Raw genomic sequence first — 24222 nt, 5'->3', positions numbered from 1 at the left:
CATGTTCAATTGAAGTGTACCTGCCGCACATACAACATTCCTTACGGTACTGACGATACTACCGTTTAAAAAATACAATGGCATCGCCAGTATTTTGAAGCTTTAGTATCGCGATACTACCGTAGTACCGGTACACCGTGCAACCCTACTTGTAAGGCTATTTTTTTTTTTTTTTTTTTTTTTTTTTTTTTTTTAAATAGGGAAATTAGTTTGGCTGTACTGCTTAGTGACTTGCAAAATAGTCTTAAAATTCAACATGAAAAATGAATTGTGATAGTTTGCCATATCACCCACCCCTAGTATGATTGGAACTTGCCCTCAGGCTAAACAGTTTTTGCTAACTGCTTATGAAATTAGGGTTCCTTTACCACAATGTTAATGTAAAATACATTACACTAAAACATCTTAGCTGCTATATGACACTTGATGTCTATTGGCTAGGTTCGTCAAATTTATTGTCATCAGATTCTCTTATTAATTCTCTCCTTGAATATTCTGACTGTGTCTGTTGAAGAGAAGAGTGTGTGAAACATTGTGAAACTGTTGTTTTAAAGCATATATAACATACTGTACAGTCCAAAAGTTTGGAACCACTAAGATTATTAATGTTTTTAAAAGAAGTTTCGTCTGCTCACCAAGGCTACATTTATCTAATTAAAAATACAGTAAAAAACAGTAATATTGTGAAATATTATTACAATTTAAAATAACTGTTTTCTATTTGAATATATTTCACAAAGTAATTTATTCCTGTGATGGCAAAGCTGAATTTTCAGCATCATTACTCCAGTCTTCAGTGTCACATGATCCTTCAGAAATCATTCTAATATGCTGATCTTCTGCTCAAGAAACATTTAATGTGTACAATTGTACAAAATATTTGTGTACAATATTTTTTTTCAGGATTATTTAATGAATAGAAAGTTCAAAAGAACAGTGTTTATCTGAAATCTAATCTTTTGTAACATTATAAATGTCTTTACTGCCACTTTTGATTGATTTAATGCATCCTTGCTGAATAAAAGTATTCATTTCTTTAATTTCTTTAAAAAAAAATAAAAATAAAAATTCTTACTGACCCCAAACTTTTGAACGGTAGTGTATAATGCTACAGAAGCTTTGTATTTCAGATAAATACTGTTCTTTTGAACTTTCTATTCATCAAGGAATCCTGAAAAAAAAAAGTACACAACTGTTTTCAACATTGAAAATAGTCATAAATGTTTATTGAGCAGCAAATCAGCATATTAGAATGATTTCTGAAGGATCATGTGACACTGAAGACTGGAGTAACGATGCTGAAAATTCAGCTTTGCATCACAGGAATAAATTACTTTGTCAAATATATTTAAATAGTACACAGTTATTTTAAATTGTAATAATATTTCACAATATTACTGTTTTTTACTGTATTTTTAATTAAATAAATGTAGCCTTGGTGAGCAGACGAAACTTCTTTTACTTGATTTACAAGATTTAAAACCCTTTCAAATGTACAAATGCAGATTGACCACCCAAATCAAGACTATAGCCTACATCAGGTATGTACAGTTATTTTTGTTAGGCTATATAAAAAGAACAAAGAAGCAAATTACAGATAGTAATTTAAATTTTTATTTTTTTCAGACACATGTGTTTATTTAGCATACATGTATACATGTATTTAACATTTTTTGATGTTTGATTAACATTAATGACAGACAATTTATTTGGGGGCTGCTGAATACATTTATGTCATATAGCTACTGACACATATCTAGTTTTTACCCACCTGTTTACGTCCACTTAGCCGTAAGCCATAGCCGACGGTATTCACGCGAGATACTTGACACGATGCATTTTGACGTGTGTGTGTGTGTATTCAGGCGCAAGGAGAACTGAATCGCGTGCGTGCGCGATTCAGTTCTCCTTGCGCCTGAATACACGCACACACATATGTCAAAATGCATCGTGTCAAGTATCTCGCGCTTCTGTTGTGTCATTTAGCGCGATTCCGCCTATCCCACCTTCACTAACAGCAAGTTAATCGATAAAGAATTGTGACTGAATTGTTATTTTGTGATACGACGAGTTTGGCTACTTTTCATTTGGCTGTAGGCTAAAATTATATTCAACCCGCCAAAGTGGCTAGTGGGAGTGGCTGTCTTACCCGCCACAGCTGAAATCTACCCGCATTTGGCGGGTTGGCGGGTGTTAATGTCAAGCCCTGGTGAGAAATATTAACGATGAGATCAGTATGCCAGGCTATAGCCAACAGTTTAACATAAAATTAACTCAGGTATCCAGTGCTAGTTTCAACAACATGTTGTCTAGCTTCATTTGAAGTTGTAGTAAAAAAGACTAGCCATTATTTTATTCCACTGTTGACTTTGTCAACTAAAATCACTGTGAGATTGTATCAATTACACTAGCTATTCACTCGAAACATAGCATGCTGAGGACATCTGCTGGTTAAAGCCATGTAAATGCAACAAGCACAGCAAAAACATGTACACACTTTGAAACCGCAGTGCATGAGATTAGAATAAACCGTTATCGTTTGTGGGTGTGGACGCAAATATAGTTATAGTTATCGTTCTTGGTGTGAATGGGCCTTCGGAGTGACAACATTACTCATGATCTAATAATTTACACTAAATTCTAAAACTTACAATAAAAAAATGGAAAGAATTAGAGAGAAGTGTGCTTTCTACGATATGGTTATGGATAGGACCATTAGCCTCATGGGCAATCTCTCCGACATATAGCGCAACTGCGCCTCCGGTGATCCGAGTTCAGTTCCTGACTTGATGTTCTTTGCCGATACCGTTCCCCTCTCTCCACCCGGTGCTTTCCTATCTGATCTGTCCTATCCTGTCCTATCCAATAAAGCAGGAGTCTGCAACCTATGTAGCCTCCGTTCATGCGTACCTGGTCACTTAACTATCCTATCCTGAAAAGACCAGATGTAAATGCCCACCAACAGATAAGGCATAATCGCATTCTAGTCTAAACTGGACAAGTATTAATGCATGTGTTTGTTGAAGCCACATATGTAAATTTTACTCCTCTCAAAATGATATAAAAAAAAAAATAAATAAAATAAAATAATAAGAAATAAAATGTATGAAATTGTGTTATAACAGCTCCCGGTAGCCAGATATGACAGTGCTGCTGTAACAGGCATCACTACAGATATGGCCTGCAGCAGATGAGTAGCTGAGCATCTCTTTAGCAAGCCGACGTGCAAACTGCCCAAATGAATGATCTTGCTTGTGCTGATGCCTCTTTTTTTTCCCTATTGCGGTCTTTGATCTTGAAATTAGGTGATGAAAAATAGGCCTAAATTGAAGCTTATGTGTTGCTGTCATTTGCATGAACTCCGCTGAATTTGCATACAGCTTGTGAATCGAAGATTAGATTTATATTTGTTTCAAGTGTAAATAAATTGAAGAGTTTTAGATCAGTAAACAAACATGAATGACCAGTTGTAAACAGGCCCATTGGAAATCTGTTCTTCAAAGTTTAATTTGAACTTTGAAAACAAACTAAAGGATTTTGACAAATGTAAAACAATTTTTATTAAAAAATGCTTCATAAAATTGTAAGATTCTACACTATTTCTGTTAGTCATTATAAATATTTAAAATAGCATGTGTTTTTATACATGGCACAGTGATTTACTTTGCTTTTGAAGAGAAATCATAGCATTGTGCTACAACGCAACTTGCGTTCAAATCACGTTTAGCAATTCAGCGGTAGGGTTAAGTTCATGTGACGTTACAGTTCTTCGCCATAACGAAAGTTTATTATTTGCATGTGTTTTAAAGCCTTGCCAGGTAAACTTTTGTATTCACACACTGACACAAGCTTTTCTGTCACACAGTGTGTGAGTGTTGAAATAAGTTCTCTTTTGAGTCTTATTGCTTTTAAACTGTCCAATACACACAAGGTTTACATAAACAGTCATTTTTATCTTGGGTGAATGTTAACCATTCGGATGCATGCCAGTATATTATGATACATGTGTTTCAATATATTAGATCCTTGCATTAGGTCTTAAAGTGACAGTAGCATAATAAATCCAATGCCATCTGTGTCATTAATGTTATTCAAACAACAAAATACAAAGCGAAAATCACTCACTGACCTTAATAGCTTAAGTAGCTTTAATAAGAGTCGGTGTATTTTTAATTTATACAATGAAGTTTATGTAGGGTTTTATTTTTACATTTGTTAATTCAATGTCTGTCATTATAAATATTTAAAATAGCATGTGTTTTTATACATGGCACAGTGATTTACTCAGAAAATTAAAAATGGCACTTCATGACAAAAAAGTTGCTGACCCCTGCGATAAAGGCATAAAAATGCTAGAAACACAACTTGTTACATTACGTTTGCTCGCAACAGCTACATTCCCCAGAGAAGTTTTGAGTTTACTCACAAAAACATTGAAATATAGATTTTTCCTCTGACCTCATATATTATTTCCATCACAAATTTTTGTGTTCTCTTGCAAAAGTTTTGCGAGCTAATGCACAGTTTCTCAAGGGAATGCAAAAGCATTGAGTTTTTTTCTCCCATATCTAATTTTTTCCCCATCACCATGTTATCATGTTGGGAGACAAAGGCTGCGTTCACAATGTCAGTCCAAATCCGATTATTTGTTTATCAGATTGGTATCTGATTGTCCACACTATTTATCGCAGCTGTTCAGCTGTTCAGATCTGATTGTGCGTTCTGTGGAGCTCTTGGATTTTCCGAAATATCTGGATTGGATTCTATGGCATGATGTAGCTAGATAATGCCTACACCAAAAAACAACAACAGTAACATGGAGGGGTTTTGCAGTACTGATGTCATCTTACAACATGATGTGTAGTCATGGTGCTGTATAACTGCGTCTAATGAAGCAGTGACTGTTCACACTTGCTAATATGATCCGATTCCAATCAGATATGCCCAACCAAAAATTGATTCTTCCAACAAATTGTCACGTGGTGCTTTAACGTTCTGAAAATATCCACCTCAGGAGGTCAAAAGAAATGTGGAAGACTTGATTTCATTTTTTTTACATTTTTTTTAAGTTATACTTTCTTTGTCATTACACATTGTTACTATAATATTGCTTTAACAATAGCTACTGAGAGGAAAGTGAAGAAATGAAAGAAGGCTGAATCAGCAGTGAGTTGCTCTCCGAGGACAGCGGTTGTCATGACTGCTATTGTTCTGATGTCATACTTTATATACGTTCTTGTTCAAATAATGTCGCCTCGAGCCCTTTTTTCCCTGTGCTAGTTTTCTACACTTGCTCTTACAGTGCTCTCTTCTTAAAAATAAATAGATGAAAGACTGTTTGTTTCAAAAGTTTTAAGTATGTGAGTTGTGTTTTTGGCAAGAGTGTGACTGCCATCTAGTGTTGGCTCAGGGAAGTTGTTTTGGATAGAATTTTCTGTGAGTACATAAATGAAATAAATGTAAATATGTCTTACCTAAATGAAAACCTCTCTTTCTCTCTAGATATATTTATATGACTCTGCTGAAATTATTGAATTGTTATGTAAAGATGTATTCCTTTTCTCTTTAGTCATCGGTTGGAGGTTCGAGCTCAGGTGGCTCAGGCATTCCTGTCAAAGTTCCAGCTGTCCGCCGCCGAGATGGCAACGTTACGCTCCGCACGAGATGGACCCATTACAGAGGTGACCTCACGTTATTCTACAAGAAACTGCTTGCTATTCCCTATGAAATTTCATTTCAGAATCAAAGCATGTGAATGCTGTCGAACTACGAGATGGCAGATTGGCAACATTATTTTTTATCTTGAATGATAATTAGAAACAGTGTTGGGGGTAACGCATTGCAAGTAATGCGAGTTACGTAACTGAATTACTTTCAAGTAACTAATAAATTAACACATGCAAAATATCTGAGGTCCTTTTTTCAAACACGTAATGAAAGTGACTGTTTTTCTCATTTATTGACTGGCTCCTGTCCCAATGTTGAGAGAAATCGTGAGTAAGTGCAGAGGTGTGCGTTGTGTGCGCTGTGCAAACATGATGGTTATTGTAATTCTGGACTAATGTGAACATGCATTTACTCATCTCACTTGCACAAAATGGGAGTTGATTTGGATAATTTGCAGGTCTGGATAAGTGCGGAAATTTAAAAAAAAAAAAAAAGTGTTTCATGGTAAAAGTTTAGAGATCATATAGTGATTGTCGAAGATTTTCATTATGAAACGTTATCAAATTTAACATAAGCAAGTCTATTTTGAATGTAATTTCCACTCAAACCAGCAACAGATAAAGGAACAAACGATCATTTAATTCAGACTGTACTTTTTTTTTATTTATTTGTGATCGTGCAACATCAAACTACGTTTATAGTACCAAACCAATGTGTCAGAGGTGAATACATGCAGGTTATGAAGCATTTTAGATGTTTTTGCATGTAATCAAGTACATGTTATCACTTGGAGAAAACAGTTGGAAAAACAGGAACATAAAACAGAAATATAATTACAGATGACTGTACTATATACCAATATAATGCTGAAAATAATGCTGTACGATCCATTTATGTTAAATATGGTCTGAAAAATCTACAGAGAGGTTTAGAAAATTTGAGTCTGCAAAAGTATGGAATTTTGAAATGGCAAATGTGTAGGAACCCTGGGTTCAGTATTCCTCAAAATGTCAAGTCACCTTTAGTTATACAGCGCATTTTACAATGCATATTGTGTCAATGCAGCTTTACAGTGATAACTGGTGAATAATTTTGTCCAGCTTAAGTAAATTCAGTATTGATTCATTCGGTTGTAAAAATCCATAATTAGTTCATGCATCTATCAGCACTGGAGAAAACAGTGATGTTATCATCCAGCTCAGTTCTGGGGCCTGTACCATGAAGCCAGATTAGCTGGCAAGCCAGGTAAGTTTCAGATTAGTTTGCACCAATCCTGGGTTTTAGGTACCATGAAAGTGACTTGGTTTTTATTGGTGTTCATCACCATAGTAACTTACGCTCCACGGCTAAGCTGCTCCGGGGCAGGTTATGTTCTGGTTTAGAGATCTCAAACCGAAATTGGGCCAATCAGATGTGAGCAAAGTGACACTGACACATCCAACGCAATAAAAGTCACTCCCCCAGTTTCTCTTCCTCCAAATTAAAGGTCACTGTAGCAAAAAAAAAACAACATATTTAACATAAATTTTTCTAGCTTTAATGATAATTACTTAGAATTAGTTTATGATTTATATATGATTTCTTTAATTATTATATGATATATTATTTTTAATTCATTACACACAAGCGATTTTAGTTTAGCAGTTATTATTAAGCATTTAGTTTTAATGAATATTAATATATACAGATCATATGTAATATAAATAAGCTGTGAATAAACTTGAAAGGTGCCCTAGAACTTTTTTTTAAAAGATGTAATATAAGTCTAAGGTGTCCCCTGAATGGGTCTGTGAAGTTTCAGATCAAAATACCCCATAGATTTTTTTTTTATTCATTTTTTTAACTGCCTATTTTGGGGCATCTTATAAATGAGCCGATTCAGGGTGTGTGGCCCTTTAATTCTCGTGCTCCACGCCCCAAGAGCTCGCGCTTGCCTTAAACAACATAAAAAAATGTTCAAACAGCTAATATAACCCTCAAAATGGATCTTTACAAAGTGTTCATCATGCAGCATGCCTAATCGCGCAAGTACAGTGTTTATTTGGATGTTTACATTGATTCTGAATGAGTTTGAGGCTATGCTCCGTGGCTAACGGCTAATGCTACACTGTTGGAGAGATTTATAAAGAATTAAGTTGTGTTTATGCATTATACAGACTGCAAGTGTTTAATAATGAAAATACTGACGGCCCTTGTCTCCGTGAATACAGTAAGAAACGATGGTAACTTTAACCACATTTAACAGTACATTAGCAACATGCTAACGAAACGTTTAGAAAGACAATTTACAAATATCACTAAAAATATCATGATATCATGGATCATGTCAGTTATTATTGCTCCATCTGCCATTTTTTTGCTATTGTCCTTGCTTGCTTACCTAGTCTGTTGATTCAGCTGTGCACATCCAGAAGTTCTGCCCTTGTCTAATGCCTTTCATAATGTTGGGAACATGGGCTGGCATATGCAAATATTGGGGCGTACACCCCGGCTGTTACGTAACAGTCAGTGTTATGTTGAGATTCGCATGTTCTTCTGAGGTCTTTTAAACAAATGAGATTTATATAAGAAGGAGGAAACAATGGAGTTTGAGACTCACTGTATGTCTTTTCCGTGTACTGAACTCTTGTTATTTAACAATGCCGAGGTAAATTCAATTTTTGAATCTAGGGCACCTTTAAATGTGAAGTGACCTTACATGTTTGAGTCTCTATCGCTATTATCAACTGTATAAACTAACTTCACAAGTTTTACTTGCACTGATAGAGCAAGACACTTTCTTTTATCTGTCCTTTTTCATGGACAAGTATTTTTGTCAGTGTAAATGAGTTTAAATACTTCATTTATCTTCAATCTCTTAACCTTCAGCAAGAGAGTTTTGAATCACACGAGAAGTGAATCATAGTTTCTCTCTGTTGCAAGGCATGTGATTGGCTGTTCACCACTGATGTCACTCATTCATGTGCACGCGCTCTACGGACTCAGGATCAAAGCCTGAGTTGACAAAGAAAGTTGATGATAAGCATCATGGTACCAACAAAAGCTGGATTGGAGTTGTTTGGTTTTGTCAACTCGAAACTAATCCTATAACCCTGAGTTTGTTCAACTACCATCATGGTACAGGCCCCTGTTCGCATACAGTGGTGTCAATGCAGGCTGATCAAAATATTGTTGAATAAAAATATGCTCAAACTCAGAAATATCACTCAAACCTGCAATATGTTAAATAACACAGATATACTTTATTTAATCTCACTTTATGAATCAATGTCTTTGCTGCTGACCTTTGACGATCCAATTCAACCATACGAATGAGCAAAACATCATGTTTGCTTTTCATTTTTTGTTTTTATTGTTGATGTAACAGTGTGTTGAACTTTCTCCTCCTATTCTTCTGTAATTCAGAATAGCATAGCAGCACAGCTGAAATGTGTTGTGTTGAACTGCACCCTCTACTGTACAGGCATGAATTTGCATTTCCTTCAGCCTAAGGCTTATTCATTTCACTTTGGATGTGAAAGGGCCCTTGGTTTGTTTTTATTTTGTTTTATCTATTTTTTTAATTAAAAAAAAAACCTCACTTTGTTATTAAGGGGGGGTATCACACACAGTTTTCTGCCAATCTCATGTTAATCTTGAGTACATATAGAGTAACAATGCATCCTTCATATCTCCAAAAAGTCTTTAGTTTTGTCATATTTATAAAAGATAGATACGCTAAACCGAGTCTTTCCGAAAAAAGCCGAGATCCTGGAGGCGTGTCTGCCGTCAGTGCTGTGGGCGGAGCTAAAGAGACACGAGCGCGTGCAGTTTCTGCGTAGAAATCGCATGTAAAAAGGGAACAAAATCATTCATGTTGTTTACCTTATATGCACTTGTGCGCCGATTGCCAACAAAACACAGACATCTGATGCAGTTTTACTCGCCACCCCCGATCTGCAAATCCAGCGCCGAACTGGGACTTGTTTACAAAGTATTCAACACCTCACAACCACCTCACAACAACATCTTTCCCTCACAACCAAATAATACACTCCTTTGGTGACAGGAGCTGCGTCTCATTTCGGAGGCTGCGTCCTCAGGAGGTCGCATTTGAAGGCTGCATACGTCATCAAGGATGTCATATTTAAGAAAAGTAACCGTAATAAAATTGACTGATATTCATTGTGAGGTGTAAAATACTGTAATTTCTTTCATACGTTGCAATATAACGGTTATTTTTTCTTAAATGAGACTGCCTCGATTATAAATGCAGCCTTCAAAGTGTGCAGCCCCTGAATTGGGACACAGTCATTGTTGAAAATCTCTCGGCTTCCATATCCCTAACAAAACGCGTTGATGGGTGTCCTCTTGCTCTGGCTCTGGGTGATGTGTGTGCACGCTTATCAGGAAGAAGTGCCTATATAAGGAATTCCGCTCTTTTGACGTCATACAGGACACACTCGAAAAAACTCTCCGAATCCTGTACCGAAACCAGAAGTAGTGGATTTGGCACAGAAATACTCCGTCATACGTCCAACTCATGTTTTGAAACTTTGGCCATGTTTAACATGAGAATGCAACTCTTTAACAGTGTAAATAAAGGCTCCGGTATACTTCAAACGAACTTCTTTTTCGTTCTTCGTTTAGGGGTAAAACGAAGTTCGAAATGCATGACCAGCGATATACTGTAAACGAACATCTGACGCCGCCCACACTGCTAAGAGCGACGTTTAGATGAATATGTAAATATGTGCCGTGCACTTTCTTCTCAGTAACAAAATAAACACAACAAAAATGAGAAAACAGTAAGCATTTATTATAGAAAACATAAGAAATGGGTCTGATAAAGCAGCTATCTAGTGTGTTCATGTTTTCACCCGCGGAGCTCTTACTTCAACAAAATCTACAGACGAAATGAGTCAGAGACGTGTCCCACTCGAGTGAAGACGGAGCCTCAGCACACACCTCCTGTTACGTTATCGTCACTGACCAATGGTAGTACTAAGGTGTTTTGGTGCTGGAACAAACTTTTCCTGAAAGTTCGCTTTGGCAAGCCGTTTCAAACTTCCAAAAAGAACACAAAACGAACTTCGTTTTGGCCTGATTTTGTTCGAAATGACGTCACATCAGTTCTTTCTTCGATTTCGTTTGAAGTATACTGGGGCCTTAAGTTAGAATGCATGAAATAGCATTACCCCTTTTGCATTACCCCTTTAAGGTAATGCAAAAGTACTGTAACTAGTGTAATAGGTAATTTTTTAGGACATTAAAAACATTACTTTTCCCCAACACTGATTATAAATGTAATAATTATAATAACACATCTAATGCATTACATTTTTTATTTATATAGTTTTTTAACATCCCATTAAAAAAAAAAAAAACAAAAAAAAAAAAACATGCAGAACAGACAGACATCATTTCATAAAAATGAACTGGCAGGAGAAGTTTACAAACATTTCAACTCAATCTTCCAATTTTTATCAACTAGAATGTTTCATGATCTTCTCAGATAAAACTCTTAGATGAAACCATGTCTTGCAGACTACTTGAAAAATAAATGTCGACACAATTAGCTGTAATTGTTGAGTGAGCTCTGTTTATTGCCTAGGACTTCTTCAGAGCGCTGAACCGTGTGAAGAACATCCATGAAGACGTGAAGGTCCTACTGAGGACCAACCAGCAAACAGCTGGGTGAGAGAAAATAGAATAGAATAAAATAGACTTAGAAAATGTCAAAATTTTTCAAAAAAAAAAACTTGATAACTTGATTCTCACAGGCTTTTTTACATGTAGATGTTCAGTGATGTCTGTGCTTTAACTGCAGGCTGGAGATCATGGAGCAGATGGCTGTGTTACAGGAGACGGCATATGAGCAGCTCTATCGCTGGGCTCAGAGTGAGTGCATGCTCTGGAGACACACACACACACTCACAGCAGAGGCGAGAGAGAAGTTTCTGAAATATAAGCACAGCTGCTACTGCCTGAGAATTTGGAATGACTTATAACACTCTGTTTTTTCCATCATTTATGATGATTTTAGTATTTCAGTACTATGTTTTACTTGCGTAATATAAATAAAACAAGTTATTTATGTTGCTTAGTGCTATATAGATGTTTCTGTGTCTGTCTTTGGTGTCTGTAGATGAGTGCAGAGGGTTGACTCAGGAAACATGTGATATTCCTCCTGTGTTGAGTCAGGCTATGGAGTCTCTCCAGGATCGGCCTGTTCTTTATAAGTGAGTTCTTCTGTCGCTCACACATGCACAACAACACACATTCATTCCATTCATTTTCTCTGTAGGCTTTTTAAAACATCGTTTAATATAGAGTTCAAAGCCATGAATCAAGCCAGTCAGCTCCGAGGCGAATCTTGACTTTACAAATATTGATTTGAAGCAATAAAGTATGTGAAATTGGATAAAAGATGAAGGTACAAGGTTGTCTACTTAAACTGTTTGAGATTTATCAAATATGTAAGAAGTGAAGAGAGACCAACTCAATGGTATAACTTTTTAAAATCTTTATTTAAGAGTTCAGTCATAATTTTAATTTGTGATGAATACTGTTCAGAAGTTTGAAAAACTTTTTTTTGTCTCTTTTGCTCACCATTCATTTGGTTGCATTTATTTGATATACAGTAAAAACAGTAATATTGTGAAATATCATTACAATTTAAAAGATCTGGTTGCTATTTGAATCCATGTTAAAACAATTTATTCCTGTGATGGCAAAGCTGAATTTTCAGCATCATTACTCCAGTCTTCAGTGTCACATGATCCTTCAGAAATCATTCTAATATGCTGATTTGCTGCTCAAGAAATATTATTATTATCAATATTGAAAACAGTTGTGCTGCTTAATTTTTTTTTCTGTTTGATGAACAGAAAGTTCAAAAGAACAACATTTATTGGTACTGTAAACATAACAGTGGTTACTCATACCTGTGAACAACAGGGAATCAGACTGCAATTCCATCATGTACCATAAGGTGTCAGTCTAAAACATCCTTTTGGAAGCAGTTTCCTGTGTTTACTGTACCTTCCTCCAACTGTCAGAACGTTATGAATGTTCAGACTTCCGTAAAAGAAAACAAGAGTCAAGATTGATTAGTGTGTTTGAGTTAATGAGCCATATCGATACAATACAACAACAACTTGGTTTGCATGAATGAACACAGCCATAAAAATGACATATTTCTACAGTTTAAATAAACTCACTTCAGTATGTTTTGAATTTAGTTTAAATTACATAACATATTTTTGGTGAAGCCCACACAGGTTGTAGATATTATTCATACTGTTATTATTACTCATACTTAGGGCTAGCCATCTGAGAAAACCCCTTACCGAAAGTGCTAAACATCAGCACGTCCCACACTTTTGTGCTATGAAAATGAATGATACCTGATATTGCGTATATAAGAGGTAATTAGACACATAATCAACCCAAGCCATATCTAGAGACCTGAAAATCACAGATAACAACTTATGGGTGGGATTTTTTGACTTTGGCCGGTAAGCAACCACCCAGAGCACCCTAGCAACAACTCATAACACCATGTCAACTAGCAAAAACACTCTATCGTCATTTTGGCGCTTTTTGAGCTCAAATATTCTTAGGTTTCAAAACTTTTCAGCCAAACCTCGCTGACTTAAATATTTACTTGAAGTACCCCTGAGATTTAACAACATATTCGCATGTTCACGGTTCTCTGATGTCAGTTAATGGTCAAATGACAGGCAAGTAAATACAAAATATCTAACCTTTATTTAGTAAGTTTTAAAACAATCAAAGACTGTCATATGTTGTGATATGGCATTTCATATGAAAATGTCTCATATTGCTATACTGAGATATTGCTATACTTCTAATGGAAATAGTGACTTTTAAGGGTGTTCACACTTGGGTTCACTCTTTCCACCTGTTTTACACATACTCTGTTTGCAGTGCGTATGCGGTGCATATTTTTTCTGTGCCTATATTCATAGATAAGAGCATTCACACGTCACACGGATGCAGTGCGGCAAATGTGTTGCAGGATCGGTGCGGTGTAGAAGTGAATCCGCACAGAGTCTATTTTTGGTATAAGTTCTTTGCACTCATTCACTGTGAAATGAGACACAGAGCTGATCGCGTGAGTGATGCGACACTTCTCTTTGCGTGGTGCAAACAGACAGTCTTATGCGGTTTGATGAGGACAAAGCCTTATCGCGCTTTCGATTTTAGTTCTTTTGACAGCATTGGTGAAAAACACGACATTAGCAACCATTTATGTTGTAATGAGAAGTTTAAATATAATTTATTAAATATAATAAATCTATGCATGGGAATGTATTACCCAGTACTTTCTTAGGTAAGTGTACACTGTAAAATAAAGTGCAACCCTATTTTTGCTGCGCTGCACGTGCTGAGCCAGTGCATGGTTTGTTGTTGAAATGAACTTGGATGAGTTTGAGTTTATTTGAACAAAAAGAAGTAAATACTAAATGTGTTACAACTCATTTGTCAAGGATAACACAATAAAATTTAAGGGTTAGTTCACCCAAAAATTTAAATTCTGTGATCAACTACTCACCCTCCAGTCGTTCCAAACCCGTAAGACTTTAATATTTTAATGAAATCTGAAAGATGTAGTCCACGCAACTACCACTTTGATGCTTTAAAAAGTTCATAATGAGATTGTAAAACTCACTCAATTCATATGGATTAGTTGTACAGTCTCTTTATGAAGCAACAAAGACAAGTGGTAGTTGTGTGGACTGTCAGTGGAGGGCCAAAAATCTTTGAGATTTAATTTAAAAAGTCTTCATTTGTGTTTTGAACATGAACATAAGTCTTACGGTTTTGGAATGACATGAGGGTGAGTAAATGATGACAATTTTTTAATTTTGGGGTGAACTAACTCTTTAAAAAAACGTGTGTCTTCTGATCCTTGATATTTCAAAAAGGACACTATTGGCAATGGATATATTGGCATGCTGTCGCATCACAAATACAACTTTACAACCAGCTTTTCACTTTAAAGCTAAACCAACACTATTTGTTAAACCCTTAATATCCATAGGTAAGTTATTCCACTCCTGTTCTCCTGTGTATTCAAAAAACCTCTACCCATACATGGTCTTACAACAACACATATTAAGATCCATAAGACTTTGTCTAGTATTGTCAATTGTAAAATAAACCGGGGCTCTACTGGTAATAATCTTCTGTACTTTTTTTAGTTTCAGGTGAGCTACTCTTCTTTCAATTAGTAACCAGCCAAGCTATTGAAAATGGTTATCATCCACATTAGTAAAACAATGTACAACTAATCTAATCAATTTATCTTGTAACTTTCCCACCCACATACTAGATAAATCAGACATCCAAGAGTTACAGGCATTCTCAAAATGGCATTTCACTAAGCCTGAATTAAGCTATTTTAAATATTCATTATCCAGAAAACTAACATATCTGGCTAGAAATTTAATCTTTTGTCATTTACTCTGCCTACAACTTTCAAGGCCATGCTTGCACCAGTTAAAGTTAGTGTAGGCAATTTGTTTTATAAACACTTTTTGTTACACTGGTTAAAACTCCTCTTCACACCCTGATAGCAATCAATAATATAAGTGGTCTAAATATTAATAGATGTAAATAAATCCCATGTGGAAGGCGTAGGACCATAAAATGTTCGTCCAATCATTGCATTCGGTCTGATAACATATGTATTTCCATACCTCTGCACACCCTGCTCGTGCAGACATCACACGTCATCAGTGCGTTCCATAAGGCTGTGCAGAGTTGTAGACAGACAGTCACCGAGTGCCACAAACAACCAGCAGCCACCTTTTACAGTTCCTCCTGAATTAAAACAATGAGCTTATGTTGCATTCACGCTATGTTGTAACCGTAATTACAAGATAGCAACCCGTGACATTCTACCCAGAGCTGTTCACGTCCTCAGACTCTGATTTATGCATTTCTATGTCAACACTATCAATGCTGAAATGAATCTGCAGCAATCAGGTGGTACAAGTTGGATCTCTGTAAGTTGTTTACTTTCATTATTATTGTAATGTGATGTGCTTTGAGACATGAAGTAATTTAACGCTGTCTCTCGTCTCGTGATGCTTTGCAGACTCTGCTCTGGTTGTGCGGGTTCATGTTTTTTGGAGGAAGCGTGGCTTTGAAGAGCGCTCTTAAGAGAGGGTGTGATTTCATGCTTTCAAAGCTAACTTGCTAATGTTAGCCTTTCCGAAGTTGCCTACCCTACCTTTAAATTATTGTCAAAAACAGATTCAAAAGATGTATTACTCTTATCTGTATGACCATAAATGATAGAGTATTTGAAGTGCAAGTGATCGCACCAGCGCTTCCATGTTGGCTGTCATGCAGCGCTCTATTATTCAGCTTTAACACTCTGCACATTTATCTAGGTAAACGTTAAAGGTACAATATGTAATAATTTTGTCCGCTAGAGGTCGCTAGAAGCCTATTCGAAACAAAGACGTAGCTTGATGGCGGCAAGTTTTAGAGCGGAATCTTGGGACATCTCAACGGACGGTGCAAAAGAATAGGGATTGGAGTCGGGAAGAAATCATGTTCATGGATGAGATTATTAACGTTACTGTAGTATGAAGCAGAGCAGGACAGAGTGTTGTGGGAGCTGAACGAGGCCGCTGGAGCGATTGCGCAACACACGCCTCATGAGCAGCGGAACTTTTATTATGACACAGTCGCCGGCGCCGCTTCTGCTTTTCCGGTCAGGAGTATGAGGTAACACAGCTCTGTTTATTATTAGATACATTTGAGTGTGTTGAAAATTATGTTAGAGCGTTACTCTGTGTGTTTGCTCTGTGGCTGCTGTGAGACACTGTTGCACACTGCAGTAAGCTGATCGATTTTAGAATTCATATTAAATACTGGATATGTCTTGTGTTGATAAACGGCATGCAATTAATTTTAAAACGTATTGTATGATGGAGAAAATTATGTATTACTGTTAATAAAAATAAAGCTGCATCTGATTATGCTATGTTAGCTACTTGACAAAATAGTGCTTTTCTCTGAGGCATGGTAAAGCATGGTACTCGAAAAAAAATCAAGAAAATTGATTTAAAAAATAAGACTAAACGTGTTGAGCTATATAACGACAGTTCGTTTTCTGTCTATAAATATATCAAAACAGTTGTTGCCTTGTCTGTTAAAACATGTAATATTTTAAAGCGTCTTTGGTGTTTCCATGGTTTCTACAAAATAAAACCGGAATCCGAGGGTAACGCGGGTATGACGTAATTGACAAGCGACTCCTCACACACCCCGGAGCCTTGGTTAAAATTGCAATTTTCTTACGATTTACAAATAGTTGGAAACATTTGGGATATTGTAAGTATTCAAGTGAACAAAATATATAACTCTGGCCTAGTGGTTTTCGGATATTTTACTGCAAAAATATTACATATTGCACCTTTTAAAGCGAGCGGCCATGTAAAGTTGCTGCTACTTGCGTGTTTCAGATGGTAAGCCATATTTGATAGGGCTGGGGCGATACTATCGATGCATCGCAATTCGTGGATCATTTCTGATATCGCAAATCGATTCTGAGCTTAGTTTTTAACAGCAGATGCCGCTCTAGGTTATTTTTTAACCTCACGCTCAAATGCTCACGAAGAAGATCGCTCGTGCATTCGGCTGAGACTGGCAATGTATCATGATGCAAGATTAATGTAAATAGCCCACCGCAAACACCTTTGTAATTCACTTCAACCTTTTCGAACTTTATGAATGATTATTTTATAGAAGGTTCAAGTGGTGTGTGTAAAGAATTGGAAGTAAGCCGAGTATGTCTGTTTCTAAAGCACTCAATGCCTTCTGCTGTTGAAAACTAAGCTCAGAATCTTTTTGAGAGAGTATCGTGATGCATACGGAAAATATCATAATTGATCGAGAATCATTTCTTGATTTGTGATGCATTGATGTATTGTCCCAGTCCTAATATTTGAAGTTGATGAATGATGATTTTGGTCGACTAAGCCTCTTCTGGTTGACTAACAGTTAGTCACCTATTATGGGGCAGCCCTAGATTCTGTTTTACTTAGATGTAATAGAAGTTTGTTTTCAGACAGCCAGTCACCTCACTTAATTTGTTCTGTATTCTACTAGTCTCCTTATTTGAAAACAATAGAGCAGAATATAAAAACAAATTACAATTACTAACAACTTGCATATGATTTATATATAATAAAAATAAAACGGGGCCAAGTACACAACCCTGAGGGACTCTATTTACAAGTTTCCCCTCAGAAAGTATCCCTCCAACTTCTACCCTCTGAACTCTTCCTGTTAGATAAGAAGCCAACCATGCAATCACTGTACTCAAGACACTTAACACTTAATTTATTAAAGTATTGAGTGGTTCTCTGTATCAAAAGCTTTTTGTAGGTCCAAAAGAACCATGCCACACAAATTACTTTCATCAGTCTGTTTCCTTATGAAGTATGCTGAATAAATTAAACAAGTATCTGTTTAATAAGACCTCCTATGAAAATCATAAATTAATCTATTCATACATCTGTTTATGCACAACCTTTTCTATTATTTTTAAATAATGGAATGTAGAATGGAGACCAGACGACCAGATAAGTCCCCAGATCATGTCTATTTCCTTTCAATAGCTAATTTCTTCATCGCTACTTTTGGTGCAGCCAATCTGTAAAAACATCCCCAGCATCTCTCAATAGTTGTCAAATGTTCAGATATTCTCACATTGTTTCCGTTTCTATCTTTCTTAAAAATTCAGTTTATCTTTTTTATAGACCACACAGTTTCCCAAGGTGCCACAGTAGCGTCATGCGTTTAAACACGTGGATGGGCTTGCGTGTTTTCTTGTCATTCCATGTTTTTTTTTTTTCCTCACAGATTTTTATGTTTTCTTGTTCTCTCTCTTTCTGTCTGTGTCCCCTTCTCTTTTATCCCACACTCTCACCCCCAACCCACCCCCGCCCCCTCGACCCGCAGTGATTTTATCTACGGGAGTCCAAGGCCGAAGGAGAAAGAGTGAGAGGATGGGGCCCCCAGAGTTCCTGGAATCTGTGCCAAACTTCTCCATCCCTCCTCTCCTCCCTTTTTCTTTGGCCGCTGCGGTCGCTACTGTTTAGTCTGCACAGGGCCGTTCTCAGCCCGTAGATCAAAACATGGCCACATTTCCTAACTGCGAATGGGGCCCTCCATTGTTTTTGTCTGTGTGTGTGACCCTGGGTCTTTCTAAACTAAAGTATTTTTTTCTTGCTGATTTCGGTGACTGTTCTGAAGGTCTCACACTGTCTGTTTTGTTTTATGGCCCGGCATTTAATCTTGTTTATAATAGAAATGTACAAACTACATATTTTCAGTATGTACCTCAATATGACTTAACAAGACAAAAAAACATTAAAATAGGCTTGAACCAGGAAAACCTGGATAAATGATTTTAACATTTAAAAGTGTGATTTCTAGACATGGAATAGTCATGTAAACTAATACAATCTTGAAACTCCATGGGAATTTTTATAATGGATAGTTGGAGTAAAAAGGCTGACAACCACTTTGCTAGGGGGTCTTCTGAAAATTTTAGTGAAAAAAAAGATTAAAAAACATTTTAAGAAAGGCGAATTTTACATTACTACCTATTAATTTTACTACAATTAATTTTTTCATACAATTGGCATCCCTGGTTTTCAACAGTATGAAGTCAAAACAACTGTGTATATAGAATTATATAGAATATATAAATATTTTATTTATTACTGATGTTCATTTTTCATGTCTCCTCTGTAACAATATTTATTTTATTAAAAACACAATTCAATTTGAATCTTATGTGAAATTGAATCAAAAAGATTTCTCTCTACATTTTACTACATATAACTTATATAGTTAACTAACTAAATGTTTTCCAGATAATATTTTAATAATTATTTTGGTTTTAGTACAATGACAATATAAAAGACAATTTTTTAAAAAACTTTTAAACAACATGTCTTTATAATTTCAAGCGTACTCTTCCCAGTTATATGCATAAACGTCCTTTATTTTGTGAATGGGGTTCCTCATTAGAGGGTGAGCATATATGGAAGTTCTCAGCAACAAAACATGACCATGTGTCTAATCACTAAGGAGCTACGGGGAAAAAGTCATAATGACAAAGTTATTTGATGGCAACTCAAGAATGAGCACATTTCCAGACCCTTCACACACAACAATCTTGAGCGGTGATGTTACGCTTTTAACAGGCCTATAAAAAGAATCAGCCACTGCTAAGGCATTGACTCTACACCGCGCTCCAAATTATTATGCAAGTGACATATCAGTAAGATTTCAGTAGAATAAACATTCAGATTTTAGTTTTTCTAAGAAAATGTTTGTTTGTTTATTTATCCATGTCTTTTTAGATAACTGGTATCAACCTCAGACAAAATAATTTGCCAGATCTATGGAAACCCTACTTAGAGGTTGTTCCACATTATTAAGCAAGTCACAGTTCTCATGCAATATGAGGAGGAAGAAAGATCTTTCTGAAGATGAAAAGCATGAAATCGTGCAATTTTGTGCAAAAGGCATGAAAACAACTAATATAGCAGCAAACAGGTATTTGAAGCTGCTGGTGTCTCTGGAGTCTCAAGAAGCTCTCCATGCAGGCTGGCAGTTGTGCATAAATATGCATTTCAGCCACTCCAAACCAAACCTCACAAAGAGAAACATTTACAGTGGGTGTAGAAATACATGAAGACTCATTTTTAAATAGTTTTATTCACTGAATAATGCCGTACTACAATGGATGGTCTAAATGGATGGATTTCTGGATGGTTGGTGAATGGCCACCACGTTCCAACAAGACTGCGATGTCAGCAAGGAGTTAGAGGGTGATGATTTGGGCTGGAATATTGGGAAGTGAGATGGAAGGTCCATTTAGGTTCTCTGAGGGTATTAAAATGACTTTTGCAAGATATGTGGAGTTCATAATTGGTCATTTTCAGTTATGGTATAAAAAGGAGGATAGTGCCTTCTGAAATACAATGCACTATGCACCCACAGCAATAAAACTGTTTGAAAATGTATTTCTACACCCACTGTAAATGTTTCTCTTAGTGAGGTTTGGTTAGTGGTGGCTAAAATGCATCTTTACGCACAACTGCCAGCCTGCATGGAGGGCTTCTTGAGACTCCAGAGGCACCAGCAGCTTCAAATACCTGTTTGCTGCTCAACACTGGCTTTTTTTTTTTTTAGCTGCCCTTTTAATACAATTAATTTTTTGATAGGAACTTTCATTAATAAGCCTTTATCTGACCGAGTTCTGCTGTGCTCTAAATCACTCACAAATCTCATGATAATTTGATAATCTCCTTTCAGTTTTCACACAATATTAGTTGTTTTCATGCCTTTTGCACAACATTGCACCATTTCATGCTTTTCATCTTCAGAAAGATCTTTCTTCCTCCCAATATTGCATGAGAACTGTGACTTGCTTAATAAAGTGGAACAACCTCTAAGTAGGGTTTCCATAGACGTGGCAAATTATTTTGTCTGAGATTGATACCAGTTATCTAAAAAGACATGGATAAATAAATAAACAAACAAACATTTTCTTAGAAAAACTAAAATCTGAATGTTTATTCTACTGAAATCTTACTGATATGTCACTTGCATAATAATTTGAAACGCAGTGTACATTAAAAGAAAATTGAAATATTTGCAATATATATTGTTGTTTTGAAAAAATAAATGCCAGAAAAAAACAGCTAATTTGGAACAGCCTTCAATTGAGAAGGATCCTTTTTGCCTGCAGAGAATGTAGTTACAACATAAGCTAACAGGGCCATGCTAACCAGCCAAACCTTGACCTCTTGAATTCATATCTAATTCTCACTCTTTTTTCTACTTCTCCCAGGTACACACTGGATGAGTTCGGAACGGCGCGGCGTTCTTCCGTGGTCCGAGGTTTTATTGACGCCCTGACCCGCGGAGGCCCGGGCGGCACCCCGAGACCCATAGAGATGCACTCTCACGATCCAATGAGGTAGAGTCCACGAAAAGTGCACTCATTGGGATCATTCCATTCAAAAGCTTGCGGAAACACAATGGATGACATTTTCTATTCTACACGCTAAAAATAATCACTTCAAACCGGCTATAATTGGGGGTCATTTTGAGGGTCACGCCGTTGTTAGCCACTAAAAGCCTCTCCATCGCTGATTAACATCCTCACATGTAGAGCCGCCATGCTCCTTTATGTGCTGTGTATCCTGAAGCTGCAAATCCAATTCCACGTCTAAGCACATTAAACCCAACCTGATTCTTTCAGGGAAGTGCTTCCTCTTTCATAGAATTACTTAGTGTTGGTTCAGAGAAAGGTCGGGCTGTCGAGATCTATGGATTGTCACACGTGCTCCAGGCCGGCACCCCATCAAGCTTTCGAACGCCCTCCTCCCCCCTCCCGTCAGGAACCCGAGGAGAGAACATGAGGTTCTTGGCGGAACGTCGATAAAAGTGGGAAGCGGTGGTTCTCAGAACAGCACTTCCCCCCCGCTGTCCGATGTTAAAGGATATGGAGTCGATGTAATGATAGCTGACTGTGTGATGGCCTCAAATCTCAGGAAATCTATAACTCAACTAGGTGTACTACAAATCTAGAAGAAACGCTTCAAGTAATTAATCATCTAGTCATCCAGTTCCTACCTGTGCAAGCTGTTTTTGTTTGCCAAGGCCATCATCACTATTGCAATTGTTCATTGTTAGGGTTAGAGATTTGAACAAACCCCTAAAATGGGGTATTAAAGGAATAGTTAACCCCAAAATGAAAATTGTCATCATTTACTCACCTTCATTCTAAACCTGAAAAGGGGCCAGTCACATAGAAAGCTTTTTTTGCATTCCACTGTGTTGCTTTTCCATTGTTTTTATGTAAACATAAATGTGCTAGATGGATGTGTTGACCATTGCATCTTTTGAAGACAAGGCATGGCTTAAAAGAGTAAAAAGTTAAATGAAGTTCAACTGATGTGTGAGCTGACATTATCGAGTATACCTCTCACTTTGCAAAAACCAAACACTCCTTGAGAGTCTGTTCTTTCACGGTGTGATGTAGCCTAGTAGAATGCAGTTAGAATGACCCCAAGATTCAAGATATGGAGGCAAAAAATGTCCCTGTATGAGGTTTTGTCTTATATTTCTAAACTATGTAATTAATCATTATCACTTTAACAAGAGTACCGTTTTCCCAAATATTAGCACGATTGCAAATATTGATTTTATTCAGCAGTTCAATAAACAAGATGTTACATTTTAGGCACAATGTTACTGCTTAACTGCTTTACTAAAGAGCAATTGTGTTTCATCCCTGAATGAATCAGCATGTTTTAATGAATCGATGATTTAATGACAAAGACCGTCACTTGCTTCGTTCCTGAATGAATCAGCATTTTTGAAGGAATCTGATTAAATAACTGACTTTTTTTTGCATAAGAAAATAGTGTTTTTTTGGTGAGTATCATAAATGATACATCAGGCTTTTATAACTCATATAGTATGATACACACTCAGCAAAAAAAAAGTACAAAAGCTGTCACTGGGCCGGCACCCTTTCATAAGGTACTATTATGTAGCATTTATGTATTTTAAATGGTTAGTTTTATGATCAAAGCTCTGTAGTTTTTAGTGTGGAGGCATATAATGCAGTGATATCAAATGATGATTGAGAGATGTACAAATAATACAAATTTCTAAAAAATTATGTATGGATAATGATAAATGATGTTTGTATCTCTATTTGTACTTATACATGTCTGTTTGAACATACAATCATCTAAACAGGTATGTTGGGGACATGTTGGCCTGGCTTCACCAAGCCACAGCCTCAGAGAAGGAGCACCTGGAAGCTTTGCTCAAGCAGGTTACCGTGCAAGGTACGGTATCCACACTGTGTCTACACTGGAAGTGAGATTTACTAGTTCAGAACTAGTTTGCGTCCAATATGAACAAATCTGTCTACACTGTGATGTGTCACATTTGAGTAGAGGCCCGTGTCTTTATTTGTTTTCCTGTTCATCTAAATACTATAGATATAATGTGTAAATTTTTTGTTCTAAATTTATTAATTTCACTTTTGATTCAGTGTTACTTGCCATTTCTTTATGGAGAGAAAATATAACTGCACACTCTTTTAAAGGGTTAGTTCACCCAAAAACGAAAATTATGTCATTAATGACTCACCCTCATGTCATTCCAAACCCGTAAGACCTCCGTTCATCTTCGGAACACAGTTTAAGATATTTTAGATTTAGTCCGAGAGCTTTCTGTCCCTCCATTGAAAATGTATGTACGGTATACTGTCCATGTCCAGAAAGGTAATAAAAACATCATCAAAGTAGTCCATGTGACTAGTGGGTTAGTTAGAAATTGTTGAAGCATCGAAAATACATTTTGGTCCAAAAATAACAAAAACTACGACTTTATTAGGGCCCGAGCACCGATGGTGTGAGGACCCTATTGGAATTGCTCAGTCAATTATTCTTCTTCTCCAAAATTAATCGAATTTTTGAGGGCCTAAAC

General features: G+C 36.5%; 1 protein-coding gene across 1 annotated transcript in view; it reads left to right on the top strand.

Moving 5' to 3' along the window:
• Positions 1-24222, top strand: part of cog6 (component of oligomeric golgi complex 6) — a 74467-nt gene that overhangs the window by 19424 nt on the left and 30821 nt on the right. The window contains 6 exon segments of the mRNA XM_048160218.1: positions 5570-5681; positions 11261-11343; positions 11477-11547; positions 11795-11888; positions 21563-21691; positions 23485-23576. Coding sequence (XP_048016175.1) covers positions 5570-5681; positions 11261-11343; positions 11477-11547; positions 11795-11888; positions 21563-21691; positions 23485-23576 — 581 coding nt within the window.

The sequence above is a fragment of the Megalobrama amblycephala genome, linkage group LG16 (genome assembly GCF_018812025.1).
Source record: "Megalobrama amblycephala isolate DHTTF-2021 linkage group LG16, ASM1881202v1, whole genome shotgun sequence".
NCBI lineage: Eukaryota > Metazoa > Chordata > Actinopteri > Cypriniformes > Xenocyprididae > Megalobrama > Megalobrama amblycephala.
Note: the sequence above shows the minus strand (reverse complement) of the source record. Positions and strands in the feature narration are given on the sequence as shown.